This window comes from Gorilla gorilla, chromosome 16, assembly GCF_029281585.2.
Source record: "Gorilla gorilla gorilla isolate KB3781 chromosome 16, NHGRI_mGorGor1-v2.1_pri, whole genome shotgun sequence".
In the NCBI taxonomy this organism is placed as follows: domain Eukaryota; kingdom Metazoa; phylum Chordata; class Mammalia; order Primates; family Hominidae; genus Gorilla; species Gorilla gorilla.
The window spans coordinates 40,472,040-40,496,134 of NC_073240.2; the positions used below are offsets into that span (position 1 = coordinate 40,472,040).

Here is a 24,095-nt window from a genome sequence, read left to right on the forward strand (position 1 = left end):
CCATCATCTTCTCTCTGCATAGCCCCTTCATATGGCTTGCTTGGGTTTCTCACAGCATGGCAGCCTTGGGTAACCTGACCTCTTACATAATGGCTGGCTTTCCTCTGAGTGAGCATTCTAAGGGAAGCAGAAACGGCCTGTTTTCTTAAAGACAAGGCCTGGAAATGGCATAGTATCATTTTTGCTGTAATATATCAATCAAAGTTGTTCCAGGATAGCCAAGACTGAAATGGGAGGGAAACATGGACTCCATCTCTAAATGAGGAGGAGAATGAACACAAATAAAGGGAAGGAACTAATGGCAGCCGTTTGGAAACAAACTACCACACACGTCTATTATTGACAGGTAAAGGTGCTCGTGAAATACAAATTAGTGGGGAAAAGGTTACAAAATACCATATACATATATAATTTGATCATATTTTTATTCTCAAAATATATACATGGATATTTGCATTAAACACATCTCAAAAGATAAAGAGTAAACTAAAATATTAATAGTGGTTATCTCTACAAGTTGAGAATTTAGCTGATAGTAATTTTTTTTGTTTAACCAATATTTTCTTATATAGATTATACATGTGTTACCTCCGTAACAAAACAGAAGATGCAAAAAGTAAATGATCTATGAATTTAATATAGGCCAGACTAGTATTTTTTGATGTTTCAACTAGAATATACAAAAATACAAAATGTTTCTAATCCCTAAAATTTTCACCATCATATAAATGGGTTAAAGGTTACATGACTCCATAATATTTCTGTTTTCAAAAAGGAAGATTCACAAATATACACACAAACAAAGGAGAAAGGCAGAAATAAATGTGCAGAATTGGCTCATCTCAAAAATATAGGACTGTGAGAGACCAGGAAATAGGACAAATCGGTCACAGATTTTAACAAAAGGAGTTCCACAGGCTCATAAGCAGTTAGGGAATTGTATGCAGAAAGTGAGGTCTAAAGACACCTAAAAGAGACAAGGAAGTAAAGGCAATGACATAGTTTTGTCTATTTCCCAGTTTGTCCCTGCCCTGTCCCCCTTACCATCAAGCAGACACAAACACTTAAAGACACCAAAACACACCTAAGCTCGGAGTAGTTTCATGTAATCCTACCTAATGTGATCAATTATTTCCCTAAAGAACAGTCAAACTCACAAAGAACAGGACAGAAAAATTGGATTGGGAATTTTACTTTAATCCAAATATTCCATGACTCAGATAAAAACAAAGTCGAATGACATCTCCATCTACTCACCAACAGTTTCTTCAGAAACAGCAGTCAAAGATAAAAATTTTTTTGTATTTTCCATCTCCTCTTTACTTTGCCAAGCTTCACTATATTTTGCAGACTAATGAAAGAAGAATTAAAATTTAAACATGGGAAAAGAAGGCAACTATAATCATTGATTTTTTAAACTCCAACACGGCTCCCAATCACATACGTACAAACGAGAAGTCTCAGGCTATTTTTTTTTTTTTTTGAGGAAATCTGTAAATCTCCTCTGTTCTCACAAAATTCTGTCAATGGGTATTCCCAGATAGAGTTAGAGTATATGCCTATCATTATATGATAATTACTTTGCTTAAAGTATCATAAGTTTCTGCTTGATATTTTTATAATCTGTGAGTAACCTAAAGATACATCATAAAATTTAAAAATTTCAGACATTTCAAGATTGTTACTATGTTTTATTATGTTTCCATTTACAATTCTTGCTTCAAAGGAAATAAAAACTTGCTTGAGATTCAGTAGGAAAAAGTGATAGGCTAACTTTTTCTGCTAAAATTTCCAGAAACGATTTCTCTAGTTTAAAGCATTGCATTTTGGATGTTTCTTTCTTTCCATCCCAGTGGACTTCCTGGGAACCTCATAAAAATGTATTTTTAATTACTACATTTTTAATTCACATTATTGCCTAGGAAACTTTCCCAGAAGTCAGTCAACTGTTCAAGGAGGGCTTTATCAAAAACAACCAATCTCTTATGACAAGGTTCCTTACCTTAAAGGTGCTTTCCTTTGAGGGTCAAAATTCAAATATGAGCCAATGGCTATATACCAAGTCAATGCCAACATCTAGTCAACTTCAAGCCCTCAATATTATAGAGAATAAGAGGTCCGAGAAGGCCAAGGAAAGTTCATTGAGCACCAGGAATTTGTTGAGACAGAAGCAAATGAAGTATGGTCCCAGACCTCAAGCACTTCACAGCTTCCCAAAGATCTTGACCAGCACAGGAAACAGTCAACTCCCCAAAACTTGTTTGTCACAAAGGTTTACCCAAATAATAAAGCTAACCAGAGGGTTAAACTGTGTCTATTTATCTCCAAACTATAAGGCTGCTGAAGAAAAAGCAGATATACATACTTGATGAAAGCAGCTATTACACCCCTTCCTATTCCAGAGATGGAGGGGCCCAGCACTTTACCAGCCTGCTGCTGGTAAGAGACATGGTACCCTGGGCCTGTCCCTGGGGAGATGAACACGCCAGCGCAGTGCTTGAAATCTGAATGTTGCAGACCAAGTTTTCTTCTCAGGTTCCAGAAAAATATCACCCCTATGACTCCTTCATATACACACATATACATACCACTGCCACTACCTCCACAAAATAAAACAATAAAGGTAGGCCACAGTAACACCATGGTCCATGATTTTCTTACTCATCTTAGAGGAAATTCTTTCTTTTATTTATTTATTTTTTTTTTTTTTAGTGTCTTGCTCTGTCAGCCAGGCTGGAGTGCAATGACATGATCATAGCTACTGCATAGCATTGAACTCCTGGGCTCAAGGGATCCTCCCACCTCAGCCTCCCAAGTAGCTAGGGCAACAAGCACGTACTACCATGCCTGGCTAATTTTTTAGGTTTTTTTTGTACAGATGGGGTCTCTTTATGTTGTCCAGGCTGGTCTCAAACTCCTGGCCTCAAGCAATCCTCCTGCCTCAGCCTCCCTAAGTGCTGGGATTACAGGTGTGAGCCACCATGCCCAGCCAGGAGAATTTGTTTCTTACACGTCAGCATAAGGTTAGATAATTCTTACCTTAATTTCTTCCCACAGCTTTATTCTCATTTCTAGACCTTGCTTCTTAATTTCTTTTTCTCTGCGTTGTTTCTTTGCCAATATTTTATCAAGTTTTTTCATCTTCTGAATAGCATCTTGAAGTTGAGAATCTAATTCTTGTAATTTGGGTTCATCTATATTGTGTTGAAAGTAAAAATAGGTTTGAAGTATAATAAAACTATAAAGTTTTGTTTTGTTCTTACAATTTGTTCTTTCATTCAACAAATATTTATAGCTGATAGTAATAACTACTATATTGGTACCATGTATCTCAATTTACAAGGTGCTTTCACATGTGTTTGTCTATATAATTATCTAACAACCCTATGAAATAGACATTTATCTCTATTTTACAGTTGAGATAACTGGGTCCTTTCAAATACGTAACAAATTATAGCACTGGACTCAGAAGTGATCCTCGTGATTTTAAATCCCAAATTCTTTCTCCTTCATTCTGTTATACTTTCTACGTTCATGACTAAAAAATAGGAAATAAGGAATAAGACAAGAATCCTGTCCTAAAGCTGCTTCAGACTAACTGAAAGAGAAGGCGTGTACACAAATGGCTACAGCAGAAAGCCGTATGTCTTCAGTGACACGAAGTGGTTGCAACATATAGAAAGAAAAAACTCGAAACAAGTACTCTATGTAGCTTGTATCTTTTTTCTATGCTGCTTCCTTTGTTCTAATTTCTTAAAGTACAATTGATAGTCACTTATTTGAAATTAAGGACTCTTTAGAACTTCTGTCATTAACTTATGATTAATGATAATAATAACTAACATTTATAGAGTTACCTGATAGGCACAGTTTTAAGTGCTTTATTTTTAAACTTTATATCATTTAATGCTCATATTAACCCTCAGAGGTGGTATAATCACTGTTCTCATTTTACAAATTAGTAAACTGAAGCTAATTTTTAACTGAGTTACACGTATGTCCAAGGTCATATAACTGGTAAATGCCAGTCAGGTTCCACCCAAATCTGCCTGACTGCAGAGCCAAAGTTCTTAGCCTCTTAGCCACAGATAATATTCTCTCTGTTTAAATCTGATGAAAGCTGATAATCCAGCAATGAATGAGCATGAATGCTCAAATAATAAGTCTCAGCCACCCCAGATTAGATCATTAGAAGTGGCATATTGTGCTAAGTAAGGCCAAATTTATCAACTTTTGAAAACCCAAAGGTTAGTGATGTTTCCCTATAATGTACACCACTTCTTCTTCTTCTTCTTCTTTTAAGAGACAGGATCTCATTCTGTCACTCAGGCTGAAGTGCAGTGGCATGATCATAGCTCACTGCAACCTCAAACGCCTGGACTCAAGCAATCCTCCCACATCAGCTTCTGAATAGCCAGAGCCAGGACTACAGGTGCATGTCACTATATCTGGATAATTTTTTTAAAAAATTTTTGTAGAGATGGGGGTCTCACTATGGTGCCCAGGCTGGTTTTAAACTCCTGGGCTTAAGTGATACTCCTGCCTGGGCCTCCCAAATGCTGGGATTACAGGTGTGAGCTACTGCTCTCAATTCCATCATTTCCTCTTAGAGGAAAAAAAGAAAGAGGAAAGCAACTTATCCAAAAAGGATATTATTAATAAGGAGGTTCCTTGAATCTTATTGCTTATGTACTTCAAAAGCAACACCTTCTAGTTCTCATTCCCAACTGCCAATCCTAGCATTCTCAGGCTCCGTGAACATAGGTAGTCTATATAGCAGGCATTTTGAAGTAACTCATGCAGTACTAAAACAATATAAACAAATCCAATGTAAACTGTGTCAGCAGCTAATCTCAATTATAATATCTTTGAGACAGGAAGGGGACAGGGAAGTGCTGGGTAGAGAAAGGTAGAGTCCCTGGTGAGGGCTCCACCCTTGGGCCTGTGCCCATGGACCTAAGTGAGAACAGGCACTCCTATTTTCATGCCCAAATGTTGCATTTTCCAAGCCCCGTCTGGCCTGCCATGCCCCCATCCTGTGCCCATATAAACCCGAGACCTTAAGCATACAAGACACAAGTGGCTGGACGTTGAGAGGAGCAGAGGAATACACCAGCAGACACTGGCAAACCAGTGACTACGGAATGATGCAGATGCCAAGGTGAGTTCAGCCAGAGGCAGTCAGAGGAGAGTTCAGCCACTGGGCAGCCCGACTCCAGGGGAAGACCACCTTCCCACTCCATCCCCGTTCCAGCTCCCCATCCATCTCACTGAGAGCTACCTCTACCACTCAATAAAACCTTGCACTCATCCTCCAAGCCAACATGTGATTCGATTCTTCTGGTATACCAGGGCAAGAACCCAGGATACAGAAAGCCCTCTGCCCTTGTGATAAGGCAGAGGGTCTCATTGAGCTGATTAACACAAGCCGCCAGCAGACGGCAAAGCTGAAAGAGCACACTGGAACACTCCCACTTGGGATTTGGGAGTTGTAAACACTCACCCTTAGACACTGCCATGGGGTCAGAGCACAAAAGCACTCCCCATGGCCTCTGCACCTGCTCATCTGCCTGCCCCCTCTAGGGGTTTGAGCAGGGAGGCACTGAAGAAGTGAGCCGTACCCTTGTCACACGTCCTTCAAGGGTGATAAGGGAAATCTCCCATTCCACTTTGTTTCCTGAAAACCATAATCCTGAGTCACCTGACCTAACAGTGAGAGTTGATCTCATCCCAAACATACTTTAAATCACAGCTCTCAAACTTTTTCTCAGCTCCCCTTTACAGCCTTAAAAATAGTTTAACTTTTCTTATGTGAGTTATAGCTATTGGTAATGAACATATTAGAAATCAACACTGAAAAGTAAATATTTACTTATTAATTCACTTTCAAAAATAAAAAACATGCTATTACTAATTATGTTAACATAAGTATCACATTTTATGACAAATAACTATATTCTCAAAAAAATTAGTGAGAAGAGTGGTATTGTTTAAATTTGTAATATCTGGATGAAGGGAAGACAGGTGGATTCTCATATTCTCATAGGAAGACAGTCACCCTATTGTAATCTGTTGTTTTGGCTAAAGTATATGCAGAAAATTTGGCCTCACACAGACATGTGGTTAAAACAGGAAGAAGAAACTTAATAGCCTATTCAGATAATTGGATAGTCTTCTTTGTTACTACACCAAAACTTAACAGGGGTGGTTTCCTACAGGTTAACTGTTAAGTGAAACCTGTAATCAAATCAGTGAGCTTTATGTATTTGTTCCATTAAAATCCACGGATCTATATTTCACATTGAATGGATCTTTTATCCTACATTGATCATTTGGAAAACAGTGGTTAACTAGATTATGCAGACCTTCAACCTCTTAACACATTTCATTACACAATGGCATCAGTTAATATTGCCACCAATTTTTATAAGAAAAGTCTAAGTATTGGAAAGCTATCAACCTCACAGTGACATATGCAGTTTTCCAAAACTGTAATTTTCACTTCAAAGCTCAAATGTTACCATTGGCAACAAATACTGTCAGTAGTTATCCTCGAAGTAACATGTTTATTTTCTTAAAAAGAAGTCTACCAAATACCCATCTGAATGAGAATTGTTTGTCAGTCATTCTTTCAAGTAAAAATGGTGTTCCATTATAAAAGTGGCCAGTTCAGCTCTCAACTCCAACCATCACAAAAGTACTTTTCTTCAACACAACCTTCAAACTTCGGTATACAGCAGAATTGCTTTATGTATACTTCCCATTTTGCCCCACAGGATGTTAAGAAGATGCATATTTAAGGGTCAAAATTTCATAAAATTGATAGTTTTTACTGATTCATAGCCAGTGACACTGGCTATTTCTTTTTCCTGCCAGTGCCTGGTTGCAAAGAATACAATGACTACTAGTACATTTTGGTGCCATTGTCCTGATTCATGATAAAGCACCAGCAATTTTGCCCACCATTCCTTTTATACCATCAGTGCAAATGTCAGTATGGTGGACACAAAGGCAAACAGCATCTCAGCATTACTATGAAAACAGCTTTTACCTTGCAGAGCCCCTGCAAGGGTCTCAGGGACACTATCTCCCACCATACCCCCAGGGCTCTGCAGGCCACTTTTTGAGAAACACTATTCTAATTCAATCTGACTAGAATTAATTTATCAGCATAAAAAATGTCATCTTTGAAAATCCAAATGTTATTGGGTGGGACTATCCCTATAAATTAGAGCATATATTATATTGTATAATTTTAGTCATCAAAAAATCAATAAATTGCATCATAAAATGCAGAAATACTCCCTACTTGATTCATGCACAATGACCACAATTTTATTAAATGACATATTTTGTTATATTTCTAATATATTTAAGGGCTCTTAATATTCTTATAAATAAAAAGTGATTGCTTGCTCACAAATAGTCTATGTCTTTTTTTGGTTTATTCTTTATATTTAGTTGATAAAAACACAGGTAATACTAACACCTTAAATATAACATTTGTAATTATCATTAACATTTGTAATTATCATTAGCCAATCACCTAGTGATTATCCTACCTGAACACTCAGAGATTATCTGATGTTGAACCAAATCCAGATCTTCATCTGATCCCTCTTCAGCCAATTTTATTTTCTCAGAGCAGCTTTCCTGCTTATCATCATTACTAGTTCTTCTGTTCTCTGTATTACTGCTTTCGGAGTGGTCCTCTTTATCAGAGTTCAAGTTGCTTGCAGTATCGACCTAAAAATAATTTCCAAAAAAAAACAGATTCCGAAAATACTGTTTTTTTTTAAACTTTACATTTCTAGAATATTTTGACACTAATGGAAGCAGATGGAGAATGTACATAAATGCATACAGTAGCATTAAAGTATTCTAGAAATATAACACTCTAATTAAATGTAATTTAACTACACAATTCCGTGTAATAACATTTGCACCATTCTCCAGCAATCCCTAGCAATAATGGAGAAGAGTCTACCTCAGTCCTGAAGGGAACTGCTATCTGCCGGGCTCTGGGATAAGGCAGACGGGCCTGCTCCTTGAGCTCATACCGGGATGGGCAGTCAAAGGTCTAATACGACAGCCACTTGCCACATGTGGCTACAGAATGGTTGAAAAGTGGATAGTCTGAGTTGAGATGTGCTTTCTAGTGAGAGTCTCCTAATCAGATCCCTGTGCTTTGGTCATTTATTTATTTCTATGTTATTCACAGTTTTTCTATTTCATTTTAGTTTCCCTTTACATTTTAGCAAAGTTCATTTTGAAAACACCAATTGACACAGCTGTGTTTTCCTAAGAGAGAACAGAAAAGGACCTCCATGGCCGGGTGAGGGAAAAGCAGGAATCATAGGCCCTGGGGTTTGTAAACTGTGATGAAAATCACTTCAGAAGTTAACACAGCCCAAGGGAGAGAGGAAAGACCTTAAAGAGAGAGAGTCAGCCCCTTCTCAAAGAAGTACCTTTCCCTCCCAACAGAGAGACTGTCTCCTCCAGCCCATCTGCTCTCAGCCCTCCATAGGTTTTGTGTTTTCTCTGCACCACATGTTCAACTCTCCACCACAATCTGCAGTCCCCTCGTGAATCCCCAGGGTGGAAGATGGACAGTGCTGAGAATGAAACTGCCAGGAATGCAGGCCTGCATGAGTATGTCCCTGCCTGAGCCAGGACATAAACCCAGCGGAACTGAGCTGACTCAGTGGTAATAATCATAGCCATCATTTATTGAAGAATTACTATCAGTCATGGCCTGCCTCATTGGCTTCCCACAATGACCCTATGGTGTAAGTTTCTCTACCATGAATTAACAGAGAAGAAAACAGACCTAGCAGAAAACGAAACTAGTGAAGGCCCAATTTATAAATAAGCAAAATAGTGTCTACTTTATGTAATCCGGGAGGTGGTTAAACAGGGTTCCCTGTTCAAAAACATATTTCTGCCAAATGCCAGAAAAAGTCTGTAATTCCACAATAGCCAGTTAATCCTTAAGGCCTTCTGCCCTGTGAAAATGCTAACATTTCTGGGAGAAGTCACACAAGTTCTGTCTGTCATTTATATTGGTATAAATGAACTTAGCAGACCTTCCTCTGCGGCTGGGTTTCACATGGGGGAATAAAGAATATACAAAACATAACTAGATGGATAGCACACTTCAGGGTACCCCAAGACCTTTCACATCCATCATCTCATATGATCCTAACTCAGAAAGAGCAGAAGGTAATGAGGTACAAAGGTGAAGCTGGAGAACTAGGCAAATTTCACAAATTTTCCCATAGTTTCCCACCCCACTAGCTACCAACTGTCTTCCCCAACCCATTGCCCACTGGCCTCTCTATTCCTAACCCCCTTGCTCTTCTGCTCTGTGGCCTATATGCATGATTTTTCTCTCTTCCTCATTCTTAACGTCACATCCCATCTCTATATAAATATATATATACATTTGGACAGGGTCTCACTCTGTCGCCAAGGCTGGAGTGCAGTGGCATGATCATGGCTCACTGCAGCCTCGACCTCCTGGGCTCAAGCGATCCTCCCACCTCAGCCTCCCTGACTAGCTGGAACCACAGGTGCATGCCACCACACCCAGCTAATTTTTGTATTTTTTAATAGAAATGGGATTTCACCATATTGCCTCGTCTGGTCTCAAACTCCTGGGCTCAAGCAATCCACCCTCCTTGGCCTCCCAAAGTGCTGAGATTACAGATGTGAACCACCGTGCCCAGCCTATTTTTATTTTTTGAGGTGGTGTCTCACTCTGTCGCCCAGGCTGGAGTGCAGTGGTGCGATCTCGGCTCACTGCAGCCTCCATCTCCCGGGTTCAAGCAATTCTTCTGCCTCAGCCTCCCGAGTAGCTGGGATTACAGGCACCCACCACCACACCCAGCAAATTTTTGTATTTTTAGTAGAGACGGGGTTTCACCCTGTTGGCCAGGCTGGTCTCGAATTCCTGGGCTCAAGTGATCTGCCCACTTCGGCCTCCCACAATGCTGGGGTTACCGGCGTGAGTCACCGTGCCCAGCCCCACCTCCATTTTTCATGGCTCCACTTCCCCCATTCCATACCTTTATCTTAATCACAGGAAACGCAAATACCTCATGAAACCCCTTACTAGTATTTAGATTCCTACTTGAAACCCATGGGATTTTTACACAAAATACAACTATTGGCTCTTTAAAAAAAAATTAATAAGCAACAACAAGCCAAAATTTTTAGAATGAGAAGTATATTATCACTAAATACATGTCACTAAAACACTAATATTTTAAGCTCATTTTCTGCTGTGAAAAAAATCTTTGGTAAGAATTTAATAAAAGATAAATCTGAGCAATAAAACTAACTAGCACACCAAGATTTATTAGTCAAACAATATGTAAGGTTTTCTAGATGCTGAATGATTTGTAATCAGCAGTCAGCATACAATATATTTGTAGCTTTCTTCCCCAATCTAAGGTGAACCTTACTGACTTTCTATGAACTTGATTAACACAAATCACAACTTTGAAAACTTTGCTTTCAATATAAGTGCCAAAGTCCAGATTGGCTGATAAATATTCTAGAGTTTAACCTGTAGCTTAGCAGGTTCAAATAAAATCTGAGTTTACATGATCACTGATATTCTCCTTTTAATAAGTCTTGAATGAAGTAATATTAATCTGTGTATTAAAATATGTGTAAGTATCAATATCATGAAGTTGCTGCTTAAAAAAATCGTCACCCAGAAATAAATAAGCAGGAATACTAATTCTATGCTACTCTAAAATTTGCAGCCTGGACAACATAGTGAGACCCCTGTCTCTACTTAAAATTTTTTAAAAAGGAAATCAGCCACATGTATTAACATGGATGAATCTCAAATGTATTAAGTATGCTAGGAGATAAAAGCCAGCGTGAAAAGCTACATACTGTATGATTCCATTTATACAAACTTCTGGAAAAGGAAAAAGAAGAGAGACAGGGAATAGATCAGTAATTGTAAGGGATTAAGGGTGACATGGGATTATCTGCAAAGGAATAGAATGAAAAAATGTTTTCAGGGATGATGGAACAAACTGTTCCATATCTTGATTGTAATGGTAGTTATATCACTCAATCTATCTTCCAAAACTCATAGAACTATACACCAAAAAAGTGAATTTTATTGTATGTGAATTTTTTTAACTAAAAATTAAAAGTTAATAGATCAATTGAGATACAATATTAATACATGATAAGATTTAATATCACAAAGTTAGAAATTCTCCCCAAATTAATCTGTAAAGTCAAAGCAATTTCAATCAAAACCCCAACCGGATTTTTCAGAACTTAAAAAACTGATCTAAAGCACATATAGGCCAGACGCGGTGGCTCATGCCTGTAACCCCAGCACTTTGGGAGGCCAAGGCATGTGGATCGCCTGAGGTCAGGAGTTCAAGACTAGCCTGGCCAATATGGTGAAACCCCATATCTACTAAAAATAGAAAAATTAGGTGTGCCTATTGGTGTGTGCCTGTAGCCCCGGCTATTCGGGAGGCTGAGACAGGAGAATCACTTGAACCCAGGAGGCAGAGGTTGTAGTGAGCCAAGATCACACCATTGCATTCCAGCCTGGGCAAAAGAGCAAGACTCAAAAAAAGAAAAAATACATACAGAAGAGCAAAAAGCCAAGGATAGTTAAGACAGTCCTGAAAACAAATAATATGGAAGAGCCACTATCAGATATCAGTAATTATTACAAAGCTGTAAGAGTTAACACGCCATATAGTAATGATGCAGGACTAGATGAAACAAAGCTATATTTTGTACAAAGTCACTTATAGCTAGGGTTCCGGACGTACATTAGGATAATCCAATTAGATGAACCTGCACAAGATTTAGAAAGCAGATGTGAGGTAGAAGCATCGTCCTAAGTTCCTGATAGGAAGCTGGCAGAAAAATATCAAAGGCAGCCATCTCTGCATGTCTAGTCACCAGCTTTGTGGTTCTGAGGGACTTGTGGCAGTGGCGGAAGCAGCAGCAGCAACTTTCTGATCTCTGGATTACAGCTCTGGTGGCGTGACCTGAGAACCCATAATCCAGGGAAAGCCCCTCCCTGAACTCCCTTTCTTGCTGGTCGCCTGTTGATTTTGAGGTCTTCTGTTGATTTTGAGGAACTAAACTCTTTTTTGCAGTGGGGGAGGTAGAGGGGGAACACAGTTTCACTCTGTCACCCAAGCTGCAGTGCAGTGGCACAATCACAGCTCATTGCAGCCTTGAACTCCTGAAATCAAGCTATCCTCTTGCCTCAGCCTCCCAAGTAGCTGGGACTACAGGCATGTGCCACCATGTCCTGCTAATTTTTTTAATTTTTTGTAGACTTAGGGTCTCACAATGTTGCCCAGGCTTTAACTCTCGTATTCAATCCCCTTCTGCTTGAAATACATAGAATGCTATTCCTGAACCACATCATGACAGACAGAATTCTAAGAGTTCCATAATGCAGAATCTAGTCTACAAACAAAAAAAAAAATGAGTATGAATTCATTAACTTGCCAAAATTTTTCATTATAATGTTCAATTATTCATTTCCTAAAACCTTAAAAGAAATAAATGAGAAAACTAATGCTTTAAGTAAAAAAATCAAGTCTAGAAGTCTAGATATTTTAAGGAAAAAAAAGGGACTGCTGAAGAAAAAAAAAATAAGGTTACAGCCAGATAATATCTGATATGTTTTGGCTCTGTGTCCCCACCCAAATCCCAGTGTCAGAGGAGGGGCCTGGTGGTAGGTGACTGAATCATTGCTGTTCTTCTGACAGTGTTCTCATGAAATTTGGTTGTTTGAAAGTGTGTAGCACCTCCTCCTTCACTCTCTCTCTCTCCTGCTCCAACCATGTAGGATGTGCCAGCTTCCCCTTCACCTTCCACCATGATTGTAAGTTTCCTGATGCCTCCCCAGCCATGCTTCCTGTACAGCCTGTGGAACCATGCAAACCTCTTTTCTTTATAAATTACCCAGTCTCAGGTAGTTCTTTTATAGTAATGTGAGAAAGGACTAATACAATATACCTACCCAATATACATCACATGGCCTTTACCAAACGGTTTTTTTAAAATACTGAATCTTTTTGAGTAAGTGTTTTTAGTAAAAGTCAATGGTGGTATATTAGATGTTGGAATACAAAACTTCCTTATAAAGAAAAAAAGAGTCGATGCACAAGTTTTAACAAAGCACAGTGCAGAGAAATAAACCACACTCCAAAAAAAGAAACGAAAAAAAGGAAGGTGGGAGGGAGGGAGGGGAGGAGCAGAGGGAGGGGAGGGGCGGAGGGAGGAGAGAGAGGGAGGGAGGGAGGGAAGGAATGGAGTAGAGTTTTTTCATATTAATCTAGATTAAAATCCAAGAAATCTGCAAGTGCTCCCCAAACACACCGTCTAAGGAGAAAATTTAAAATGGGATGTTAACAACAACCTTAGTTTCATCAACTGCTGAGAGGTTGGGGAAAGGAGTTTAAATCTTTTCTAAACAGTAAATTACCTTGAAGGATCCTGGTTCTGTTGAGAGCATCTCCAAAGAAGCATTTGAACTTCTGCTCCCAGGGCGTATTCTTGAATTTGAAGCTGGTTTTGAAATTCCATCTAGGTTTCCCTTTATAATATCCATTGAAATCCTGAAACAACAAATAAAATATTTAATACCAAGCAACTCGGATATTTAAATCTTTCATTAGTTAGTATTAATATCCAGTTACTCAGAGGCTTTGTTTTAAAGATTATGTTGCTACTGAAGTCACACTTAAGGGTTTCCCAGCTTCACCAAAAGACACCTTGTGTACATGGATTGTTCAATCTTATGCCACAGCATGCATAAAATATACTGCTCAGGATGTTAGATACTGAATATGGCTAAAAGAGAACACAGAAGTGAATGCCACCTTGGTTGCTTCCTGGGCCTCCAGGAAAAAACATTTACATGTCCCTGGTCTTCCCCGAGGGAACACTCAGGGGCACCCGTCTCTCAAGCAAGATCCACTTCATCTTAATGATTTGCTAAGGCCCTCCTGCTACTTTCTCTTTTTTTTTTGAAAATGAGTCTCACTCTGTCACCCAGGCTGGAGTGCAGTGGCGCGATCTTGGCTCCCTACAACCTCTGCCTCCCAGGTTCAAGCAATTCTCCCTGCCTCAGCCTCCCAAGTAGCTGGGATTACAGGAGCCCACCACCACGCCCAGCTAATTATAGTATTTTTTTTTTTTTTAGTAGAGACGGGGTTTCGCCATGTTGGCCAGGTTGGTGTCAAACTCCTGACCTCAGGTGATCCGCCCACCTCGGTCTCCCAAAGTCCCCCTGCTACTTTCTTTCGGTTTTGCCTTCTTTTTTCTAGCCTTGTCCACTCTAGTTCAGCCTTCTTCCCTCTCAGCTCTGATTTCTCCTCTCCCCCGTGGGGCTGCATTTTCATGGAGTACCTATCTCCAGGCACTGCTCTCATTTTATCAACCCTCCCCTTCTAAAACCCATAATTCTATTTCTGCCCTCTGAAGCAAGAGAACAAAACCTACTTCCTTTATTAGAGGACAGATTTTCATTATCTGGCTACACATTACCAATCTATTTAACTATTCTTCATGTGATATTATCCACAGGCTTCTCACCACCCTGGCTGCTCTATAACTAGTGCTATTTCCGGAAGCAAGAAATACTAGGCAGGGTGGCATAAGCTACAGAGACGCAGTGAGCGATGCAGGCACATTGATCCTTCCAAACTGTGTGGCTGACTAAGACCATTCCAGATCTGTCCTGTGACACTGGGGCAACACGCATGCTGAGTCAGATGGAAGAAAGAGGGTAATTCCAGCTTTTGCCCTCTCATACTCGGATTTACATGTGAATGGGTGTCTTCCAACAAATCCTTTCCTAAATTCCTATCAATTATACATTCAACCATAACAGAATGAAAAAGGCAATTGCCTCTACCCAACAATGTCCTTTTCTTACCCTACAAAATGACTCATCTTTCTTTTGCTTTTTTGAACAGCAGAGGCAGGGTCCAGAGAAGCTGTGGACACAGGAGAAAGCACAAATATAAACAACCTGAGGCTTCACCTAGGTACACAGAGCGATGTTACGGCTTGGCTTCCAACCATTCAAGGTGCCAAAGCTTATGTTTAAGAGACCAGGAGCTCAGCTCTTCCCATCTCAGCAAATGAAAAAAGCATTGATCTCAATATTATTCAAACTCTGCAAAAGAGTTTGGGCTCACTCAGGAAAGCACTGACATTATTATTGTGGGATGATGGATCACCCTGGCCCCTCACATCAAAACCAAAAAGCATAAGTCACCAAAAGGCCAAATGTCTTGTAAACGCCCTAAGCAGCCTGTCAAGGGAGACTTATTACAGCTTGCAGAGGGAGCAATGAGATGGAAGCATGCGCAGAGCCGCATAATACATGTCAATAAAGGCACAGGCACAGGCAACCAACAATGACCTGGATCAGCTAAAGGGCTCCACAAATCTTTCATTTTGCTCTAGAAATAGGTCTGTTCTATTAGGTTCACTCCTGAAAACAATAAATTAAATAAAATGCAGTTCCTGAGGTAGGTGGGGACGCAATAACAGACTATCTTATGAATTTGGCCATCTAGAAAAAGGTATTGGTAAAGGGTATTAAAATTGGATCTTATAGATGTATTTAAGCATTTGAGAAGAAATTGCAACTGCCACATAGAAATTCCACAAGAAAAATAAAGCATTGTACAAGAAAAAAGCAATCAAACAATATGTAAATAGTTATAATTACATAAGCATTGAATGTTGACTTAATCAAATATTATGCCTTAATTATATTGAGTGTCCGTGAGGAGTGCACAAAACGAAGCGAGTAGTATCAGAAGTGTAATCTGTTACCACAGGAAATCAAAGAGACTGTCCAGAAATTGATAAAGCCAAACAACAGTTAAACATAATACTTTAATAAAAGTAAAAACTAATTTTATAAGTAATAAAAAATATGAAATCTCTAACAGACTGGAAGGAACATAAAGATAAATTTATAAACATAAATGTAAAGATAAATTTCATAATTCTGGAATTAATGACTTAGCGTGATACTAAGAATATAAATCAAAAAGGAAAAGACTAACAGATGTGGCTACATAATAGTTAATGCTCTTGAATCTCAAACATGAAAAAGAACTCTAAGTGAAATTAAAAGGAACCTGAGAAACTGGGGAAATAAATGCAACAAAGATGATATACAAAAGGTTAATATATTCACATATTTATAGAGCTCTTACCAATCAGTAAGAAAAGAAAATTCTAATAGAAAACTGGGTAAAGATTTTAAACAGAAATGCACATATCAAAAAAAATAGAGAAAGACATACAAGTTGTCAATAATCCTGCTTTAAAAAGTCCAACTTCTCTTATTAAAGGAATATACACAAAGGGACCTGAAAGATGATGACACATCAAGGAAGTAAGAGTAGTGGGTTCTGGATTGGTGGGTTTCTGGATGTTCTTGTCCCCTTGCTTATCTGTATTTTCTGTTTTTCTATTAACTATATCTTGTATTTATAACTAAAGAATTCATTTATTATAGAAAGATCTCTAGAATGTACTAAAAGGTATTTGAAAAGAAATAAAAATCACCCAACATCCCACCACCCTGAGCTAAACGCTATTGGTACATCTTTCCCATTTTTGCTCTATGTCTTTTTCAACAAAATTGGACTAATGTGTTTCTCACCAGTACATAATGAGCATTTTCTTATGACATTAAAACACTTCAAAATAGAATCGTATTTACTTCATGATACTTGATTAAATAGATTAGATATATGACCAGATTCTAAACTGTAACAAGTGCCAACTTTATATAACATTCATTTCAAACAAGATTAAAGTTTTTCATAGAGGCTTCTGAGAAATGCAATCAACATAGATGATTTAAAGCCAAAATGGGGACATATGGCTGCTATAATTTGGTATTTTGAGATGAATAAAAGAATCAAAAGAAAATGAATCCTCCTCTGTTTAGTCATTATGAGTAGCAAGACTTTAAAAAGTGGGACTGATTTAGTTTCATTATTTTTATGTCTAAAAATTATTTATGAATGGTCAATTTTTTTACTTTATATATTTGTGTATCTGTAAGGAATACTTGCCCATGCAGAAAAAACATCAAATAATACAGGTGAATATCAAAATGTTTTAAGTCAAAATTCGGCTTATCCCAAGAATTAGTGTTAATAGAGACTCGCAAGTCTCATTTTTTTAGCCATACGCAAACCTTCTATCTTTTATACCCATCGATTCCTCCCCAACGCAGACACACATACAAATGGCATGGTGCTTTGCAACTTGCTTTTTCACAATTAACAATCAATTTTGGCCAGGCGCGGTGGCTCACGCCTGTAATCCCAGCACTTTGGGAGGCCGAGGCGGGCAGATCACGAGGTCAGGAGGATCAAGACCACCCTGGCTAACACGGTGAAACCCCGTCTCTACTAAAAATACAAAAAAATTAGCCGGGCGTGGTGATGGGCGCCTGTAGTCCCAGCTACTCGGGAGGCTAAGGCAGGAGAATGGCGTGAACCCGGGAGGCGGAGCTTGCAGTGAGCCGAGATTGCGCCACTCCGGCCTGGGCAACAGAGCGAAACTCCATCTCAAAAAAAGAAAAAAACTTTATTTTATCTATTTTTCTATATCACCATTTATAGATATACATCATGCTTTCAAACAACAGCATAATATCCCATAGATGCAGCACTTTTTTCATCAGTTTACTTAGGTGGTATATAGAATATTTGCTATTAAAAGCAATTCTAAAACTTGCTCAAAATGTATCACAGACCTAAAGTAAAACTTCACACTATAAAATTTTCTTTTTGTCGTTGTTATTGTTATTGTATTTGTAGTAAAGACGGGTTTCACTATGTTGGCCAGGCTGGTCTCCAACCCCTGACCTCAAGTGATCTGCCTGCCTCAGCCTGTCAAAGTGCTGGGATTACAGGGGTGAGCCACTGTGCCCGGCCAAAACTATAAAATTTCTAAAAAATACGTGTGACTGTGGGTTAGGCAAAAACTTCTTAGATACAACATCAAAGGCATGATTCATAAAAGAAAATATGGATAAATTGGAAGGCATCAAAATTTAAAACTTGTAGTCTTCAAAAGATGTTAAGACAAGGAAAACAAAACCCAAAGAGTAGGAGCAAATATTTGCAAAACACATATCTGACAAAGGACTCATATCCAGAATATATAAACAAATATCAAGACTCAATAACAAGAAAACAAAGGATTTGGACACACACATCACCCCAGATGATGTACGGATGGCAAAAGAGCACATGAAAAGATGTTCAACATCATTACCCCTCAAAAAAATAAAATAAAAATCACAATGAGATACCACTACACACCTATTCAAATGACAAAAATTAATTTTTTAGAAAACTGACAATACCAAGTGCTGACAAAGTTGGAGAGCAACTGTAACACTCATATTGCCAACGACAATGCAAAATCATCACTTTTCAAAACTGCTTAGCGGTTTCTTATAAAGTTAAACATATATTTACCATATGACTCCACAATCTCATTCATATTTACCCAAGAAATGAAAACATATTCACACACACAAAAAAAAACCTGTACATGAATATTTATACCAGCTTCATCAATAATAGCCAACAACTGGAAAGAACTCATCCAAATGTGCCTCAAGTAGGAAATGGATAAATATACTACCATAGATCCATACAATGGACTATTACTCAGCAACATAAAGGAACAAACAACTGATACACAGAACATGAATGAATAGCAACTGCATGATGCTAAGCTGAAAGAAGCCTGATTCAAAAGGCCACAGGGTGTTTGCTTCCATCAATATGACATTCTGGAATAGGCAAAATTACAGGAACAAAAAACTAGGAAGTTGTTGCCAGGGATGACGTTAGGGGAGGGGTTAAATACAAAGAGCACTAGGGAATTTGGGGTTCATGATGAAACTTCCGTATGCTGATTGTGGTAGTTGGTAATTACATAACTGTACACATTTGTCAAAACTCACAGAACTGTAGATTAAATGGGTCAGGCTTACCATAAGTAAGTTATACCTCAATTTTAAGTTAATATATTTGTGCCAATCTTTCTTTAGTTATGCTCATACATCCATAAAATATATTAGAATTGCTGAGTCAAAGAACACCTATGTTTCAAATTTTGGTAGTTCGCCAAATTGTACTCCAAAAAGGCTGCACCAAATTACACTACTTTCCCTACACTGGCCTGGGGCCCATCTGGTTATGTCAAAGCTGTTTCATCTTCTCCAGTCTGACAGGTGTAAAAGGTATCTGTGAATTTGGTTTACATTTCTTCACGAGAAAAGTTGAGTCTCTAATCAATTGTTTGCTGTTTGCATCTTTTTATTTTTCCTGTGAAATGCCTATTTGCATCCTTTGCCGTTTACGATCTAGTTTAAATGGCTGGTGATCAGTTCTAGATCTTGGTGGGAAGATCCAAATCTCGGGAAAGTAGAAGCCTTGGTTACAGGTCCTAATGTTAGGTGATTCCTGGAGAAACAGCCTCCGCGGAGGCAGAAGCCGCTGGGGCCCCGCCCCCACTGAGCCCGCCCCCGCCCTCTCATTGGCCCTGTCCGCTCTCCCTGACAGTCCATCTACATGCCAAGCGGCCCGACGCAGCTCCGCCCCGCCCACTCCTCGGCGCACCGCCCCGCGACCGAGCTCCGCCCTCATCTGCGCGGCCCCTCACCTTCCCGCCGGGCCTCCTCGAGGAACTGGCCGCCGTCAGTCAGGGCGCAGATGGCCGCAGAAGCGCGCCGCAGACACTCGCCGCGCCAGCCACTTCCCCCCAAAGGAGAGGGTTCTCTCCCGCCACCTCAGCCTCTCTGGTGGTGGAAGAAGCCGCCGGTCCAGATCCCTCCTGCCTGTGGCACCGCTGTTTCCCTGGCAACCAGATGCGCGATGCTTCCGGTCTCGCGATAGTGGAAAGGGCTGTACCATCCGGAAATGGGGCCGGGGCCGGCGGCTGTTGGAGCCCTGCGAGCTGGGACGGCCGGTGTGTGTCCTTCCGTCTTCGCTGCAGACGGTGGGGGTTGGGAGCGATTTGTTCGTCTTTAGGTTGGATTCGGAACGGGGACGTCTGGATGCTTGTGTATCTCTGTCCCTCATATTGCTGTGATGCCTTACAGGTCAGTTATCCTCTCCGAGCAGTTTCCTCCTCCGTAAAATGGGAACAATAATAATTCCCTTCTTACAAGACTTGTGCAGCTCAAAAAGACCATGTATGTGAAGCTCTAGTAAATTTGGGGTGCTATGGAAATTTTAAAAATATGAGTTTTGCACAGATTCGGCTACAGTCCAAAAAGAGTTATAATTGCTTTTTGCACCTTCTTTCATTTCGTAGTTTCTCTAACTCTCAGTGCACGAAAATTATTTCCCTACGTCCACAAACTGATTTTCCTCACCTCCATTGCCATCATTTCTCCTGCTTTCCAGTCTGAACAGCACATTACCGTTTACAGGGCATTTTCACATTCATGGCCCCTTTGTCCTCATTGTTTTAACTAGGTACGATGTGGTTTTCTTCAGCGAAGCAAATAGTCATAGGCTGAGTTGCCGAAAGAACACAGCTGCAGTCTAGGCCAGTGCTGGGTATAAAAACCTGGCTATAAATGCCATCCCTGTGCTCCTGAATCCTGCATCTTATCACCAGCCCGGACTTCCCTGAACTCCAGACTCCTTTACCTAACTGCCTATTTGGCATATCCACTTAGATGTGTAAGCGTCTCAAACTTAACACGGGAAAAAACAACTTCTCCAGAGTCCCCCACCCACTTTCTATCCATCTCAGCAAATGGTAATTTCAGCCTGCCATGCCTAGACCAAAAACCTTGGAGTCATCCTCAATTCTTCTTTCTCTCTCACTCTACAATCAATTTGTCCTATCAGCTCAGCATTCAAAATATATTCAGAATCCAAACATTCGTCACAACTTCAGTGCTTCCATTCAGGTTCATACTGACATCATCTCTAAATGATAAGGCTTTCTGTTGGCTCTCTGACCTCCACTCCTACCTACTGCTTTCCCCTGGTAAACCTGGTTCCAGGCTCACTGTCCTCATTGTTAGTGTTTCTGTGCAGGGATTTCTTCCCAGCATTTCTCAGGGAATTTATGTGGCTTTCCAAATCTCAAAAGAAAAAAAGTTGCAAACTGAAGAAAATGGGAGAAAGTATCCTAATTCTCCTATGAGAATTAAAACTTAGCAGCCAACCTAGAGATGTTACTGAAGAAATTCACCAATGTCAAGTTGAAAACCAGCGCAGGAAATGCTGAGTTCGAGGTTGAGGTGAACATTTTCAGGAACCAGGACAGGAGCACTTGGGAGAAACATGGCACAATCTCATCAGTCAGTCTTGTTTGTAGTTGGTGCCATGTAAGCCTATGTTCCTGGCCCTGTGTGCTCCTGGCAGTGAGTCATTCTTGCAAATAAAATATAAATAGGTTGATACTCATTGTATACTTCATACAAATTCTATGAGCAGTGTTCAAAAAAGTAACGGGTTTTGGATTCAAAGTAAATCCTTAAATTGGCAGTTTCCAACCCATGATTCTGGGTAGTACAGTTAACCCTGCTAGGAGATCTATTATTTGAATACTACTCTATAATGTTGTCTGTGTTTTCCAGTATTTGAATATTTGCTATAAACTCCAGTTCTTGTAAACACTTCTAAATTTAATAGTTCTCATTTTTTAAACAAAGGCTTCAGATACTTGTAATAATGAGTAAAGAAGATGAAGAAGGTAGGGAATATTTTAAGAATAAGATTTTGAGAACAGCTGGTATTTCTGATTTCCTGTTTCTGCATCCCAAAGATCAGTATCTGTCAGGAATTTGGAAACACTTGTTGTTCCTCCAATCCAAATAATCACACACACACACCAGCCTGAAATATAGTTTCCCAGGTATCCACATGGTTTGCTCCTCTCTTTCCTCAGGCATCGGCTTCCTCAGGAGGGCCTTTCCCAACCACCCTATGTAAAATAATTATCCCCATCTCCACACACCCCACCCTCTCTCTCCCCAACCCTGCTTTATTTTTTTATGAAGAAGAGAGACGACATTATTTGGATTTTGATACTAAACAGCTAGGTTATCTTAGGTAAATACATAAGCTTTTATGGGCCACAGTTTCTTCATTTGAAAAATGAAGCTGGACTAGTTTTGCAGTGCTTAACTGCACAGAGCGTTAGAATCACCTGGGGAGACTTCATAAACTACACAACCAGGGGTGTACCTGAGATCAAATGAATCTAGGGCTTCTCAACTTTAATGTGCAGACAAATCACCGAGGAATCTTGTTAAAAATGCTGATTCAAAAAAAAAAAATGTTGATTCAGTATCAGGTGAGACCTGAGACTAACAGGCTCCTAGATGATGCCAATGCTCCCCGTCCACCGACCGCTGTTTACCTAGCGGCAAGACGAGATCATTGCCAAGTGCCTGCACGGTTCTCATACACCATAAACGAAGGCCATTCTTTACGGTTTTTAATTTGGTGACTAATAGTGTCCACTAAGAAAACAATACCTTCCCAATTTCTTGGGGGGGGAGGGGCTGAACTAAGAAAAAGCGGACCTATGATTACTGCTGTTGTCATTTTTTTAACTGTTGCTTTTAAAATGCAACATAAGATGCATATAAAGCAAGTGAAAATAAAATTCGGGTTCCACGTAAACTTTGTGTCTCTTCACTCTTTGTAACCTTTCCAGGCTAAGTCCCTATTGACTATATTTTGCATAAAACTATTTATCTCATTTTGAATTGTTTTGTCTCTGTGTCACTCTCACGTTGTTTATTTACCTCCTGATGCTTCCATTTTGTAAACTGCCGAGAGGCTGTGTGTGCCTTAAGGGCCAGCTTTAATAAATTGCATTTGTTGTGTATTTGTTTTTAATTTCCCCAAATACTTCTGTGTCAGCTATTGCAGGTGACACCCTCAAAACAGCACTGGGATGTAAGTCCGAGAGCACCAAATGTCTATACTGTGTTCTCTGCAGTTCCATTTTCAAAAACCGCAAACACATCCTGGAAAGTGTTGTGCCCTTCAAAGTCATTCATAAAAATTTCTTCTAGAGTCAAGATATTTGAAGCTAAAATTTCCCTGGTCTCATTCCAGGTTGGTGACATATGGCAGTGGCAGTGTTAGTTTCGGAGTTAGCTTTTGTTTTTGTTTGCAGTCTCTCCCTACTCTTGACATCCTCCTTCCGAGTGGAGTCAGATTTGAATGAATGAAAGCAAGCAAGAGCATTGTTTGCCATCTGGGCACCAACTACCATTTCAGCCTTGTTGCCCCGGTTGCCCTTTTCTCACCATAAACTTCAACCAAATGTAACAATATGGTAGGAGAGGGATCTCATTAAGCCTCATATCATAGATTCTACACACTGGATTTTGTGTGTAATAGCCATTCCTACTGGAGAGCGGGTAATAGTGTTTACCACTGGATAGTTCCCATGTCCTGTGAATCTATGCTTAGTGTTATTGAAAAATTTCATTTACTAAGTGTTTCAGACTTGCCTTCGAAGCATCATTTCACTTCATTCATAACATTCTATGAGTCGGCACTAGTATTACCTGGATTTAGAGTTGAGAAGCAGAGCACCTAAAGCGTTAAGTAATTGTCCCAAGGTCACTGGGGAACTAACTGGCACCGGGATTCCAACCTAGGGTTCCAAAGCCTGCCCTCCATCTCCTCAGGGGTCCGAATTCTAGAAGAGGAGATATTTGTGTCCACTAGATGGTGCTGATTCTCCTCTTAAAAAAAAATTGGCAGCTACTTTCAGAAACACGTTCCTTTGGATTTTAGGTGTAATTCATGAAACCACTGAACTGAAGTATCTTGTATGTTTGAATTGTGCCTGGATGCATCTTTAAATAGCCACCCAAATAGGAAAAGTGAAAATTTGATCTCAAAAAAACTGCATTTTTAAAAATATTAGTACATATAAATAATATCAAAAAACCATGGTGACTTTGAGACACTGAAAGTTCTCACACATCTGTATTTACATTAAATCAGTAGACTTAAGAAGAAATACATGTTTTATTC

At 39.5% G+C, this 24,095-nt stretch overlaps 1 protein-coding gene across 4 annotated transcripts in view; it reads right to left on the minus strand.

The window, feature by feature from the left end:
• Positions 1-20,306, minus strand: part of FSIP1 (fibrous sheath interacting protein 1) — a 192,472-nt gene extending 172,166 nt beyond the window's left edge. Inside the window, exons 1-6 of one of the 4 annotated variants that reach the window (XM_055363352.2) lie at positions 19,735-19,910; positions 13,710-13,863; positions 13,496-13,628; positions 7,563-7,746; positions 3,040-3,194; positions 1,258-1,351 (exon numbers count right to left, since the gene is read on the minus strand). In XM_055363352.2, coding sequence (XP_055219327.2) covers positions 1,258-1,351; positions 3,040-3,194; positions 7,563-7,746; positions 13,496-13,621 — 559 coding nt within the window. In that variant the 5' untranslated portion in view covers positions 13,622-13,628; positions 13,710-13,863; positions 19,735-19,910. Of the gene's footprint in view, positions 1-1,257; positions 1,352-3,039; positions 3,195-7,562; positions 7,747-13,495; positions 13,629-13,709; positions 13,864-19,063; positions 19,550-19,734 lie in introns of those variants that run through there. The other 3 variants (XM_055363355.2, XM_055363353.2, XM_063698463.1) reach the window with 3 other exon arrangements.
• Positions 20,307-24,095: the final 3,789 nt, after the last annotated feature.